Source organism: Mesoplodon mirus, assembly GCF_964341445.2.
Source record: "Mesoplodon mirus genome assembly, chromosome: 2".
Taxonomy (NCBI): domain Eukaryota; kingdom Metazoa; phylum Chordata; class Mammalia; order Artiodactyla; family Ziphiidae; genus Mesoplodon; species Mesoplodon mirus.
Genome location: NC_138977.1, coordinates 177,026,626 through 177,041,836, shown reverse-complemented (window position 1 = coordinate 177,041,836; position 15,211 = coordinate 177,026,626). Strand labels below are relative to the sequence as shown.

The 15,211-nt window shown below is 52.1% G+C and overlaps 1 protein-coding gene across 1 annotated transcript; it reads right to left on the bottom strand.

The window, feature by feature from the left end:
* Nucleotides 1-5,005: 5,005 nt before the first annotated feature.
* RGR (retinal G protein coupled receptor) lies at nucleotides 5,006-14,793 on the bottom strand (the record flags this gene model as incomplete). Its single annotated transcript, XM_082607619.1, has 7 exons — nucleotides 5,006-5,137; nucleotides 5,605-5,718; nucleotides 7,755-7,872; nucleotides 9,524-9,677; nucleotides 11,312-11,433; nucleotides 12,510-12,666; nucleotides 14,715-14,793. 7 exons carry the CDS (start codon nucleotides 14,791-14,793, stop codon nucleotides 5,006-5,008), a joined length of 876 nt encoding a protein of 291 aa, XP_082463745.1.
* Between the last annotated feature and the right edge of the window lie 418 nt (nucleotides 14,794-15,211).

The following is a 15,211-nucleotide window of genomic DNA, read 5'->3' as shown; positions in this document are numbered from 1 at the left end:
CTAGAGAAAGCCTGTGCATAGAAATGAAGACACAATGCAGCCAAAAATAAATAAATAAATAAAATAAAAAAAAAAAAGAAATAGACTTCTAGAGAGAAATGTGTATGCATATGTGTGTGGATATAGATATATAATATATTCATATAAAAGAGCAAATAATAGGCTCAGAGATGACTCAGTAAATCTCAGCTAAATCACTCTTCACAGAATGAGCGTCCATAACCCCCACCCCTAATCAATGGTTCTTAATCCTGGCTGCACAATAGAATCATCTGGGAGCTTTTAAAAGCCTCAAGCCCCGCCAGCCCTTCAGACCAATTACATCAGAGTCTCTGTGGGAGGGACCCAGACTTTAGAGTCTGTAAAGCTCCGCTGTGCTTTTCAAGCTTTAAGATGCACACAAATGACCTGGGGGTCATTTAAAAAGCACATTTGGATTCAGGAGGTCTGGGGTTGGGGCCTGGGAATCTACATATCTAACAAGCATGCAGATGCTTCTGGTCCAGGGACCACTTTGAATGGCCAGGCCCCAAGATGATTCAAAGGTGCAGACAAGTTTGAGAATATGTTTTTGAGGATGTTGTGGGGAATTAAACAAGGTTGTAGATGTGACACATGTTGCATATAATCGTCACTCAATCATCATAATTTTCCTGTACACCCCTTTTGTGAGTGAGTAATAGTAAAAATCAGGGGATAGCAGGGAATAGTCGATAAGATGGGACTCTAATATTTATTGAACACCCACTACGCACTATGTGCTTTAAAATATGCCACCCCAATGAGGCCATTTTGGTGGGAGCAGAACAAAATCAGAGATAAGAAACTTGCTCAAGCTTGGTCACATATTGAATAAAAGGCCAATCCTGGATTCATGCCAGGTCTTTCCAATACCCACACCTAAGTGCTTTCCAAGCTGCCACGCTGCCTCTCACCTAGACGGCAAAGGACTTGCATGTTTTGACAGCTGTGAAAGGAAGGGCAGCTGGGCAGAGCAGGCCTTGCAGGGAGACAGTGGAGGCCATTGTAGCAGCAGCTGCAGGGATGTGTGGAGTCAGGGCCAGGGAGCAGCTTAAGAGGGGAGCAGCAAGTTACCTCAACCAAGAGGACAGGAAGATTTAGGGATTGTGATTTTGGCCGTCACCCAGGGCTTTTCCAGGACTTGTTACCTTAAAAAGTTACCATCACCAAAAGCCATTTACTGCACCTCTGCTGAGGCTCGGGCTGCTTCTCTGGGTACAGTCCTTGCAATGCCCTTATGTCCCACATCCCATAGTTTACTGTGTGTGCCCACATGTAATATCAGTATAAGGTGCTCTCACCTCCACTTTCCAGATGAATAATCCAAGTCAGAAAAATTCAGGGACTGCCCCAACTTCTCATGATTAGACAGAGGCAAAAGCCAGACCAGGGCTTCCCTGGTGGTGCGCAGTGGTTGAGAGTCCGCCTGCCGATGCAGATGACACGGGTTCGTGCCCCGGTCCGGGAAGATCCCACATGCCGCGGAGCGGCTGGGCCCGTGAGCCATGGCCGCTGAGCCTGCGATTCCGGAGCCTGTGCTCCGCAACGGGAGAGGCCATAGCAATGAGAGGCCTGCGTACCGCAAAAAAAAAAAAAAAAAAAAAAGCCAGACCAGACGTCCTAACCAAATCCTATGCATGGGAAAACTTTGGAGGTTTACATCTGGCAGAACTTTCAATGACTGTTCTGTAGGCAGAGAAAAGGGGAGCTATATAGGGCCCTCTGGGAGTCCTCTGGACAGTGGGAGTGCAATTCTGTGCCCTTCAAGGAGAGATGTAGAATCACATCATTATTTGGAGTGGAAAACAACTAGACATCAGGTTTCTGTAGCAAGAGCAGAAAAGAAAGCTTGTCCGGAATCCTGCAGGAATCTATAATTCACCCCAGTAGCCTTGTGTGGAACTTTCAGGCTCTTCAAAATACACCTCAGGGACTGGAGACCCAGGTTGAATTAATTTATCATTGAGTTAGCACTGCCACCCTGTGGTAGAAACTGGGCACTGCGTCATCATTATCTTCCAGGTAAGGACTTCTGCCTAGCACGCTGTTGCTTTCCCCCATTTCTTCTCTCTTCATTTAGCTTATATGACAGGACAAATAGTAATGATATTACTGAGATGGGAAAAATAATCCAGGAGACAGTTTTGTTGGAGGGATAATGAGCCTGTATTTGAACAAATTGAATTATGAGTGTCTCTAAGAGGGAAAACAGCAGAAATCCTTTCAATTTCATGACAAGGGGAAAGATATAAATAAATTAGGTCTACTACCTTGCTATTGAATGTAGAAAATTTGTAAAATCCTTTTACTTTTAATAGAAAATATAGACGTAGTTTAGGCCATAATTAATTAATTAATTAATTTTAATTAATTAATTTATTTATTTTTGTGGTACGCGGGCCTCTCACTGCTGTGGCCTCTCCCGTTGTGGAGCACAGGCTCTGGAAGCGCAGGCTCAGTGGCCATGGCTCACGGGCCCAGCCGCTCCGCGGCATGTGGGATCTTCCCGGACTGGGGCACGAACCCGTGTCCCCTGCATCGGCAGGCGGACTCTCAACCACTGCGCCACCAGGAAAGCGCGATAATTAATTTATGCTTCCTTCTTTTCTAATCAGTCAGGCACACAGTCCCTCCTCTTCCCAGGAAAATTGTCCCAGTGGGGATCTTGGGGAGGAGACCAGGGATTGTACATTCCTTTAACTCAGAGACAACTTGCTACTTCATTTGTAATCTTAATTCAAGTCCATCTGTCAATAGGCGGAGTCATCTTTCCCAGCAAGAAGATGGGGGGGGGATGGGGGATATTATTCTACTGTACTTAAATTTCTTTTAATAAGAGCTTAAATAAACTATGAAATCAATGGATCTTAGAATGTAGGCACTCTTAGGAAGCAAATTTTGTGCCTTTTAAACTGGGCTTTATACAATCCCACGGTTCTGCAGAAGTGGCGCCTTGATGAGTCTCCCTAAACCCATTCCCCAAGTGAGATGCAGGGGTATGGGTGGGTGGACTTGGGGCATCTGAACAAACAGCTGCAGGTGGGGCTCTGGTCGTTCCCCACCGGGTGCTGTCAGCCCCTCCCATCTCCTGCCGACCCAGCCCAGGGTGGAGATGCCCCAAGCCCACCTTCCCCTCTCCAGACAGACTTGGGGATACAGGGCTCAAGCTAACGCTGTCTTTGGCCACATCTGGCCAACCTGCCTTCCTCCCTTCCTCTCTGAGCACCAGCGGGGGATTGATCTCTTTGGGGACATGGGCCACTCTTGCTGGGTGTCTTCAGCCTCGTCTAACCTTCCAGCCCTTCTCTCTTGGAGTCTGGGGCTCATCTCCCCTCTTCTCAATGTGTTTCCTCATCCCTCCTTAAGGATTTAGTGTTTCTAATGGGGAAGTAAAGGGTGGGTCCCCAATAAAGACCATTTAAAGGTCCACGGGCTGTGGAGGCAGAGTCAGCATCTCTGGGCCGCAGCATCCATCGCTTTCCTGGTGACCCACTCCGTCTGTGTGTGAGCCCGGCTCAGGTCCCAGGTTTCCCCACCCCATCCCCACTCCAGGGCCGAAGACAAGGACCCTGCGTGGACGCTGGAGTGAGACTGAGTGGCATCTCGGCCTCCACAGTGCCTGGCACAGGGCATGGTCTAGGAAACAGTGCTGTGTGAAGGCTGCGTTCCCCTCCCCACCCCACAACGTTTTGCAAAATGATTGAAACGGCTTCTGCTTTGTGCAGACTTCTTGGGAGTTAGATGTTTCTGTGGCCTGATTTTCTGCATCTGCAAAACCAAGAGGCAGGTCCTGGTCTGCAGGGACCCCAGATGCTGTTCTCCTGGCCATCCGCGCCCACCCCCGACGTGGCCCCTCTTCCCCTCAGCTCCACGGGATTGGCTTGCAGACTTGCTGCCTCCGCGGTGCCTGGGGCAGCTGTCCCTCCATCATCAGACCTTCTGAAGAGCCCTCAGTCACCCTCCACCCATCTCCATTTCCCTCTAGGGCCATGGGTCCCGCCCAGGCCTGTGCACCTGCTGTGCCTTGTCCCTGAAGCGCTGGCTCTGTGGGAGGAGCAGAGGGACATCCAGGGATGGGGACCCCAACGATAGTGTCTCAAACTCAGATGCCCGCGGGCTCCGCAGGGAACACACGAGCTGTAACTGATGGCAGAGTATGTGCCCTGGGCAAAGGGCAGAGCCACCCGCGTCTCAAACTGTCACCATGGAGCCTCCTCTGGGGCTGGTGGGGCCTCACCTTCAGAGGTCTGGAGTTCTAAATAAATTGTCCTGATTTTTTAAATGTCGGCAACTAAGCAATGTACAGCTAGCTGTCTTGACTGGCGGGTGCTGGCGGCTACTCTCAGGGAGCAATTCGCACGTGCCTGGTAACATTCTGGGCCTTTCTGCACAGTCAAGTCACCATTACTGTCATCACACCTCACAAGTTGGGAAACAAATGCCCAGAAAGAGTAAGTCACCTGCAAAGATCACGATTTAATAAGTGGTATTTGAACTCTGGCAGCCTGGGTTGAGCTCCCACAAACAAACCTGGGGCTTTCACCCCTTTCTATGCAAGTTTCTGAGTCCTAACAGCTGTTCTAATGAGCAGCAGCTTCTATGTGCGTGGTGAGTACACACTATCATGTTCAAGTCTCACGACAGACCTGAGGTGCATATTGACATCCTTCTGTTATGGGTCAGGAAGCTGAGTTCAGAGAGCGTGACTTTCCCAAGATCTCTCAGCCTCCGTGGGGACCGCTATGACCAACACTCAGGTCTGTCTGGCTCCAAAGTCCCGGCTCCTTCCACGCAGCCTGGTTTCTCTCTGAATCCCCTGTGTCCAGCCTTGGGCCAGGCTCAACAGGGCCATCGGGGATGGTGGGTGCGTGTCTGGAGTTTGGCTCCTGAGGCTGCTGGACAGGACTCCCGGGAAGCCTCCTGCGAGGGGCTCAGTCCAGGGTGGCCAGGGTGGGCCTGGGTCTGAGCAGCGCCCTGGAGAGGCTCACTGCTCTCGGTCCCGCTCTCTTTTCTGCGGCGAGAGGCACCGCCAGATTCCCCCGTGCACCATCTCACCGCCCAGAGCATAGTTGATGGCGTTGACTGTGGGCACAGCCTTGGCAATGAGAGCGGGCACCTGTTGTGACAGAAAAGTCCAGGAGAGAAGTTTCAGAGCCTCTTCTCCTCTCTCTGGTCCCAACTGGTGACTCTAGTCCCCCATGCTCACCCCGACATCCCCGCCCCCGCCGCCAAGCATCTGTCCTTAGCTTGATTCTGCAACCTCTAAGCCTTCTCTGACTATGACATACGTTGGTGGATGATGCATGGAATCACAATCCTCTGGGCACCAATCTCAGCCCCTGGTCCCAGAGTGTACGTGTTACCATCTGGCTGGCTGTCCCTGTCATCTCACATGAGGCCTAGGCCATGTCGAGCAGCGGCCCTGCGTGACCAGGGGACAAGCTAATACCCAGTGAGTTATGAGTGTTCAAAGGAAAAGAGAAAGAGAGAGCTTATCTTGGAGGCCGTAAAGACAGAAAGAGAGATGGGGTGAAACAGAAGCACAAAGATGGGGAGAGCTTTGGGTACTGGCGGTGTCTGTACCATTTGCAGCTTGGGGGAGATGGAGGTCACATCCGCAACGGCTGCGTACAGATATAGGAGAGCATAGGGGCCCCAGCCGAGCAGCAGCGTCCTGGCTGGCAGAACGGTGTTCACCTGGGGAGACATGGGTAAAGGAGGGAGGCATCGACTTGCTCTAGGTGTTCGGCAGCCCCGTGAGGTCCAGGAACCAGGTCGGCACTCGGCAGGGCTGTGGGAAGATGCTGAGCCTGGGGGGGAACCTGGGACCGGATGAATCTCTCTTCTGTTTAAGATGTCTGACCCTAGGCCTCTCGTTCAAGCTGACTTGACCTCAGCTGCCTTGTCTGTAAAGTGGCCTGATAATGCCTGACTTGCCTGGAGGTTGGGACTGGCGTGGATAACGAGCTTCCTTCCTGGTCTGTGTTCTGAGAAACCAGGGGCTCTGTGAGTGTGAATGTGTGCGTAAGGGTCCCCAGGCTGAGCTGCCCTCACAACTCAGCCCCAGAAGCAGCTGGCCATCAGTAGCTGGAGCCAACTTGCAGGTCAACCAGTCCTGGTTTCAAAGGGGCCGCTTTCCGCCGTGTGAGATAGAATCAAGCAGCAGGCGATGTGGTACCACCTGTGGCCACAGGAGGGCGCACGACTTGCGCTCTAATTTCAGGGTGGAACTTGCTAAATTCTAGCTCCCCACATACACTCAGAGGTTAAAATTCTGACGCTAAAAATCAGTGCTTATTTTCTTACTGACCACGTCGCCTTTTTTATTTCTTTGTGGTACGCCGGCCTCTCACTGTTGTGGCCTCTCCCGTTGCGGAGCACAGGATCTGGACGCGCAGGCTTAGCGGCCATGGCTCACGGGCTCAGCCGCTCCGCAGCATGTGGGATCTTCCCAGACCGGGGCACAAACCCGCGTCCCCTGCATCGGCAGACGGACTCTCAACCACTGCGCCACCAGGGAAGCTCCATGTCGCCTTTTAACAAAGAAGGTGACTTAAGCTCGCAGGCGTGGTCCCTGGGACAACGCGTGGCGACCTCTGCTGATGTTACTGAAACGGATGGTTTAAAGTCAACCCGGAAAAATCCGTGTGGCAGCCTTGTCTCCTGGCCGATTGAACCTTCAATAAAATGTGGCGACTTTGAGCACCCAGGCAGGGCTAAGGGAGGGCAGAGCGCGGAGGACAACCGTGGAGGCGGTGATGAGCGCCGGGGAAAGCACCGGCACAGCCCTCGCCCTCCTTCTGTGACCAGGGGAACCTGGGTCCACAGCTAAAATCGATTTGTACAGTGCTTTTCCAATTCACAGAAAACAAAAATGTGGCAGATGAAGTTTCTCATCAAAGAGAGTGTTTCTTTTATGCACTACGATTGTCCACTTGGGTGGTGGAGTCCCAGACCTGGGTTTGATCCAACTCTGCTATTACTAATTGCATGGCTTTTGAGTTGTTTAGCTAATAACCCCTTTCAGCCTCAAATTTCTAATCTGTGACCTAGGGACAGTAAAAGCTTCCTTCCTCGGGGAGTGGGGTGCAAAAATGAAATGACATAATGCACATAAAGTAACATTAGTACCTGGGTGTTTTGGGTTTTTTTGTTTTTGTTTTTGAATTTTTGGTACTTCTTATGACTCATCTGCTAGAGACTGTTCAGTTGATAAAGTTAAAGGAAAATCGTGGCAAGAAAATATTAATGCAGAAATTGAGAAATGACCAGGAGGGCTTATTCTGAAGCATTGTTTTTCTTGGACAAACGTGCTTTCAGGTGTGGTTTTATGTTGTGGGTAACAGCCTGTGCCTGTGATTCAATGAAACATCTTGAAGCAATTTAAAAGTAGCATTTAAAATGCATGTAATTTTGTGCCAACCCTTACATTCTTGTGAAGGAGCAAGTGTAACAGCAAGGATGGCGTCCGGTAGGGCACGCTGGCTCTCAGAGTTATGGGGTCTGGGTAAGTCTGAGTAGTTCTGATAAGTTCCTCCCAGGTCTTGGTGATCCCCAGCAATGGGGAAGGTGTGTTTCTGCCCTAACACCCCATGCTCAATGTACAAAAGCTGGATTTCTTTCCTGATCGTTGAAAACACAGAGAACCCCTGAGTGTTGTCACATCATTCATGTTCCCTGCTGTCCCTGAGAGGGACAGAGAGATTCCTCCCGCTCTAGGTGTTGGTCCTTACCGGAGGACAGCCAGTCTTCCCGAGTTTCTGCTCCATGAGCCGATAGGATATGACTGTGATGAAGAGGGGCAGGAGGTAGTTGAAAAAGGCCATGGTGAAGAGGAAGCTGGTGAAGTTTCTGCAGACAGAGGGGATGGAGGAGTCAGGATTGCCTCTCAGAGACGATCACTTACCCTAGAAAGCCCACCAGACTTTGCTCTAGACAGTCAGGTGCACGGAACTGCTCCCATCAGATGCATTTTCAGAGTGTGGGTGCTCCCAAGTCCCAGCTGAACTCCCCTCAGAACCAGAGAGCTACTAGGTCCTCCTGGAACCTGCCTTTAGGAGCCAGGGAGCTGGAATGAGGGATAGTCCTCCTTGAACTTGCTGTTGGGCGGTTCAAGTGCTCAGCCCTGCTCTCTGTATGTGCCCCAAGCATAGAGAACGGGACACTTTAGTTTGGGAAACGTGTTTACCAAATGGAGATGTCAGTGGACCAGGAGGAAGGATCATCCAAGGAGTGTTCCTGGCATAGGGATTTGGAAGGACCCTGTGGATGAGACTGGACGTTGTATCACTGAAGAAATCATTGAAGGGAACAGAGAAGAGCCTGGGGTCCCAGGTAGTGGTGATGGGGAGGCAAGAGGGCTGCCCAGAAGCAGGTGGGAGTCACAGGGAGGTAGGCTGCCATTCCATGAAGGGGAGACCATGTCACCTGGGTGCTGTCCACTAAGGAGGAGTGGGAAGGAGGGCTGCCAGAAGGTCTGGACACCAGCTGGGGAAATACCTGCAGGGAATGCCCTGAAGGGCATTAGACAAGACCCAGGGTTCTCCAGTGGGTTTGACCCGGGAAGCGGGTCATCAATGCAGGTGCTTTATGAGTAAACATGAATAAACATGTAAAGCAGATGAATGAAATGTGCCTCTAGTGGAAGCAAGAGGGGGGCTGAAGCCCACATGGTCCCTCCACAAGGCAGCCCCTAGAGGGAGCTCCGGACTCCCCAGAGCCAGGTCGACCTGGCAGTATACTAGACGTGTGGTCCACAATGGTAGGCTCCATCATGCATTTATTATTATTATTATTATTTTTTTTTTTTTTTTTGCGGTATGCAGGCCTCTCACTGTTGTGGCCTCTCCCGTTGTGGAGCACAGGCTCCGGATGCACAGGCTCAGCGGCCACGGCTCATGGGCCCAGCTGCTCCGTGGCATGTGGGATCTTCCCGGACCGGGGCACGAACCCGTGTCCCCTGCATCAGCAGACGGACTCTCAACCACTGTGCCACCAGGGAAGCCCCATGCATTTATTCTTGTCTCTCCAGGGCTTGGCCCAGGGCTTGGCTCACAGCAGACGCTCAAGGAATTCAGAGAACTGAACTCTATGCCAAGGAGGTCCCTTCCAATGCAAAGACCTTAACATTCTTTGATGCTATCGAACCAAGGATATGGCTCCCTGTAGAAGTTGGTAAGTTAGAGCTGGGACATCTGACTGTACTGAAGGTGGCAAAGGGGTCATGGGGCTCAGTGAATGTTATAACCAACACAGGCCAATAGCTCCCCGGAAAGGACCCCTTCTGGGGCCCAACTCTGCACCCCAATTTGCATAACATTCCCATAACTTGGCCAGTCTTTGGAATGGGCTTTCCTTAGTGGGTATGATGACTAGGGAGTTGAGATTGTCTGGCAAATGCTGACATGTCCCCATTTGGATTTTCAGCTGACACTGCTGTCCTACAGACTCAAAGCCAAGACTCCCATGGAAAGGAGCCTTGAAGCCACTCCCCTCACCTCACCTGTCCGGCCTGGAATAGTCCAGGGTGCAGCATGTCCCCAGCGGCTCACGGTCATAGTGTCCCCAGCCCAGGAGGGGCAGTGTTGCCCAGAAGGCAGAAGACAGCCACACAAAGAGAACCAAGGAGACGGCCGTGTTCCAATCCAGTCGGCTGCCTGCATGGGACACAGGAGGAGGATGGTTGAGAGGAGGAGATAGCTTGGCAGAGTGAAAACTAATGGACTCTGTGGTCATGCAGAATGTCCCTAACTGCTGCCCCTGGTGCTTAACAGCATAGTGCCTCAGGCAATTAAGAGTTTCTCTGAGCCTCAGTTTTCTCCTTCACAAAGTCGAAATGATACTCCCTGCTTCAGATAATTGTTATGAAGAATAAAAAAGATAATTTTTATTAGAACACACCCCCCTTCCCTCTTCCCTGTTTTCGTGCTGCTCGCCTGTGCCCTCCAGCACGGGAAGGGCTTTGATCCAGAGGCCCATGGGACAGGGATTAACTGCTCTATATTAAGGCCGAGAGCCTGTTGCCATCTGAGAAGGTGTGCATTCCTGTGTGCACATGTGAGAGTGCGTGTGTGTGTGTATGTGTGTGCATGCGTGTATGATGGTCTGAGGGAGGTTTGGGGACAGGGCTGGGGTAGAAGTGGTGGGAGAGGAGCTCCAAGGTCAGATGGGGTGGGAGGGGCTCAGATAGGAGTTAGGATAAGAACGAAGGCTTTTTTTTTTGGCCTGGACAGAGGCATGTGACTTTGTGGAGGGCAGGGGGCCACGTGTGTCTGTGGTCAGGGCAGATCTGCGATTCCAAAGGGAAGTGCTCAGGTCTTGAGGTCATGCTAGCTATGGACCCCAGAGTAGCCGCTGTGCCAGGCAAATCCACAGCTCCAGGACTCAGAGCCCAGGAGACAAAGGGAGAGACTCCCTCTGGAGGCATCCAGGCTGTGCCCAATCCCAGCTCTGCCCCTATCGCTGTGTGACTCGGGGCAAGCTACTCAACTTCTCTGAGCCTCTGCTTCCCAGTCTGCAAGCTGGGGGTTTGCTGTGAGTGGTAACTGAGCCACGGCCCCCCAGATACATGTTTATGTATCTCTGTGGTGAGTGTTATTCTAAATGGTCTATGGGTGAACATGTTTTTTACTTTAATGTGCATTAAAATTATAAGGACATTAAAGTTGTGATTTCACAGATTTTTTTAGAATGAGACTAAAGCAGGTGTTTAAATTTTTAAAAATGGGTCACTTTTAAGAAAAACAAAATAACAGAGCAGGTGGTACACTGATATGGATAATTACGAAGATGGAATTTGACAATACAGCTTGGAAAATCTAGAGCTAGACTCATTTTCATGAAGCCTTTGCATGACAGAGGCTCCACGGAAGTGTGGGGTGCGAAGGCACATGCCCAGTTTTACACACACACACACACACACGTCACCTCTCTGCTTCCCAACAGTGCCTGTCTTCAAGGGCATTTTCTGTATCCAGGATCTCATTTGATTTTCAAAATAAAACTGTGAGGTAGGTTATAAAAGTCATCCTACAGAGGAGGAGACTAAGTTCAGAGAGGACCCCTGACTTGCCTGAGGCTGTAGTGAGGGCACAGGCAGCCTTCCCAGCATGTGCCTCAACACCTCTCCTGCACTCTCCTCCCCCCATCCTTTCCTGAGTGCCCACACCCCGTGCTCATGGGCACCTACGCCCACCCACAGTTCCCTGAACTGGGAAACACTGGGCAGACCTTCTCCCTGATCACTCTCAATAGGTGGATGTCCCTCCACTGTGGGAACCCGAAGACATACGGGTGCAGTAGTGGTGATAGCGCCCCCAGGCGATGGCTGCACTGCTGCAGATGCTGGCCAACACCGTTGCAAAGCCCTGGAAGCCGTGAGCCTCGCAGCCTTCTGAGCCATAGGGCCAGCGCCTGTGGGAGACACGGGGCACCAGTGACCCCTCCCTCCATCCCTGTCTTCCTCCCTCACCTGCTCAGCAGCAGCTTGGAAGGCACTTTTAGCTCCTTAGAAAAGGGCTTTAGTATCTGTTTTTCCTATGAGGAAACTGGGGCCTTAGAGATCAAGCCGCTGGGGTGAAGGGGTGGAGCCTGATGACGACTCTCCAGGCTCAGGGTCCTTCACGGCACCTCTGTTGGACCGAAGGGTCTCCCTGGTGATCAGATGCCTGCATCACAGGAAATGGAACAACCTGGTTGGGAGGAGAGCTTGTGCCTGAGGCTCAGGGGAAAAGGTACTGAGCCAATGTCACACAGCAGATGAAGACAAAGACAGAGGGTAGATCCCAGGCCTCCCAACTCCCAGCCTCATGGGCCAAGCAAGGTGGAAGCTTCAGTTGTCCCTCCCCAGCCCTGGAGGAGAACAAGGCAAGGAATCCTCACTGATTCAGACCCTCAGACTGGTCAGCTCTGAGTGTTCATAGGAGGGCGGCGGTGGGGTGGGGGTGGGGCTCTAGCTTTCACAGGAATGTTCCATCTGCTTAAGAAAACAATCTGGTAAACACCTTCTGAGGCCACTTTGGAAGACCCTGGTTTGCACATAAGGTCTTAGACACTTGTCAAAATCCTGTTTGCTTTCACAAACACTTATTTAAGGCTTCCTAGGTGCCAAGCATTGTTTTATGTTATTTACAAATAATAAGTCAATACTTCCAACAACCATATGGGTTAGGTAATAATATGCAATTTACAGAAGAAGCCGAGAGATAGAAATAATGAAGTCAGGATTCCAACCTAGGCGGCCTGGTTGCAGAGCCCATCCTCTTAATCCCCGCAGTCAGCCAGCTCTGATGGTCAGGTCCGAGCAACTCCTGCGTTCCAGAAATCGCCTGGGGTTCTACAGGGATAGTCTGGAATTCGGATTTAACCTAGTTCAGTCTGCCCACCCTCTCCCCTATAGTCTTCTACAGGGAGGCAGAATGTCTCTGGCTTGCTGCCCAGTGCCCAGAGGTCAGGCCCCAGAGCCCAGGGACTGCGGAGGGGGCAGGTACCGGAGGAGGCTGGACGTGGCTGCCATGAGGGCATTCAGGCTAATCCCACTGTCCGACAGCGCCAAGCTCAGCACCAGCAGGTGGCTGGGAGTCCGCAGCTCCGGGTTCTTGCAGAAACAGAGGATGGTCAGGCCATTGAGGCCGAGGCCGGAGAGAGCTGAAAGGAAGGGGAGAGCTGGCACCGGGGCCACAGAGGCCCTCCTGGGCTCAGAATGAGGGGCCGTGGGAGGGATGGGGCCTCATCAGCCTCCCCCGAAACCCTCAGCATCCATCTCAGTGCAGCTCACCCAGCCCCTACACAGTGGGTTGGCCCTCAGGTACCGAAAGCCACGAGATGTACACCCTGCCTTCTACCAATGCACAGTCTGATGGGAAGACAGACAAGGAAGAAGTCCGATAAAGTGCAGCACGGTTTGTGCCAGAACAATCATAGTCATGGACAGCCATGGAGCACTTATCACGTGCCCGGCAGGGTGCTGAGCACTTTATGTGGGTCCTCCCAGTCAGTCTTCACCTGGACACCGTCCTCCCCACTTACAGCAGAGAGGCCGAGGCTCAGAGGTGCTGGCCAGCTTGCCCTAAGTATGCAGCTAGAAAGTGGCGGAGCTGGGACTGGAAATCAGGATTTTCAAATTCCAGAATGCCTTCTCCAAGGGCTCTGGAACAACGTCAGGGAGAGCGTTGGATAAGGGGTGGCAGCGTAGAACTGGGAGCTTCCCAGGACACCAGGCAGCGAGGTGAGCTTGAAGGGAGTGGTCTCCAGTGGTAGACAGACCTGACCTTGAACTTCGGCTTTATCACTCATTTGCCACCCCTTATGCTCCCTGCACCTGGGCTTCTCCCGTCTAAAGAGGAATGGGGAAGGATCCTGCATTCAAACTGTGAGCGTCCACTAGAAGGACAAGGTGTGGAAGAGCATTCTAAAAGGAGGGAGCAGCACGGGGCTTCCCTGGTGGCACAGTGGTTGAGAATCTGCCTGCTAATGCAGGGGACACAGGTTCGAGCCCTGGTCTGGGAGGATCCCACATGCCGCGGAGCAACTAGGCCCGTGAGCAACAACTACTGAGCCTGCGCGTCTGGAGCTTGTGCTCCGCAATAAGAGAGGCTGCGATAGTGAGAGGCCCGCGCACCACGATGAAGAGTGGCCCCCACTTGCCACAACTGGAGAAAGCCCTCACACAGAAACGAAGACCCAACACAGCAAAAATAAATAAATTAATTAATAAACTCCTACCCCCAACATCTTAAAAAAAAAAAAAAAGAGGGAACAGCACGTACAAAAACATAAAGCTGTAAACTTTCAAGGCATGTTTGAGGACCTAGAGGGATGCTAGATTGTAGGGCTCCCAGTGGAGAGGAAAAAGGGCTTTGGCCACCAGATGATGACATCCAGGGTCTCTGGGACCAGCCTAGTGGCTGCGGCTCCCTCTCCACTGTCAGTTCTTGTTGGGTGAGAAAATGTGTTGATTATTTCTCTGGATCTGCTTTGAACAAGGGCTGCATCCCTCATCAACCTAGTCTTGGGCTGGCCCAACTCCAGCGTCTACCGGCCCAGCTCTGCCCTCAGTGATCATCTTAGGGACTCTGGATTGAAGCTGGCACCTCATGGACCCAGGTCACCACTAGAGCAGAAGACCTTAGGGCCAAGGGAATGGAGATGGTCCAAGTAATGTGGGGCCGGAGAGGAAGGGAATGAATGAACTGAAAACCCTGGGTGTCTATCTAGTCTAGCACTTTATGCCCTTATCCCATCTAACCTTTACCACCACCCACTTGGCACGTCAGGGCACCGAGGGTCAGAGAGCTCAAGTGTCTTGGTTTCAGTGACACAGACAGCAAGCGGCAGAGCTGTCTGCCTCCAGAGCCTACCAGGGGCCTGATCTTATATGAGATTCTTAGCAGGACTTCCAGGGAGTGGATTCAACTTTCTCTTGGCTGAAGAGACATGAAAAGTCCTGGTTCTTGGTCATGCCCTGGGCAGACGTCCCCTCCTCAAAGTTCCTCCCTCCCTGACCCTGACCAGCTTCTCTCTCTTGGCTTCCCAGCCTGCGTGCTGCATCCCGCAGGTGCAGCCATCAGAAGACCCCATGGGTCTGGGCACAGAGGAGTAGGGTTTGGGACCTCTCCTTGCCAGCTTTGCAGCTGCAGCCTGGGTTCTGGGACCCGGCCGAGTTCCTGCTCCACCCCGGCTCCTGCCTGGCTCACCTTCCACCAGCAGCACCGTTCCCACTGCCAGGACCTCCAGCTCCCCGAAGCCAGTGGGCAGGGTCCCGGACTCTGCCATTCTCTCTGCCTTCCTCCCAACTGACCCAGCTCTTCTCTGGCTCCCCCAACCCAGGCCCCTCTGTTATAAAGGGCCATTCCACGTGCTGGCACATGCAGGTTATTATGCTAGACATTGAGCTCCTTTTTGCTGCCTGCCCTGGCCCCTCCAAATTGTCCTCTTGGCCCGGAGAAAGGAACCCATTCATCAGTTAGACAGTGCCGCCTTTGTGAAGCCGGCACGGAGTCCTGCCTCATTCATTTCAGCTCCATCGGATTAAGGACCTGGAATCCAAATGGTGTACGGCTGAAAGCTAAATTAGAAGAGAGTTGCATAACGAAGGGAGGGATGGGGAGCAGAAGTGGGGATTTGAGCTGCAGCTGAGCCTGCAAACAGGTCAGGAGCCAGGCCCTTCCTTGTTTTCAGGTGCTGACAAGCC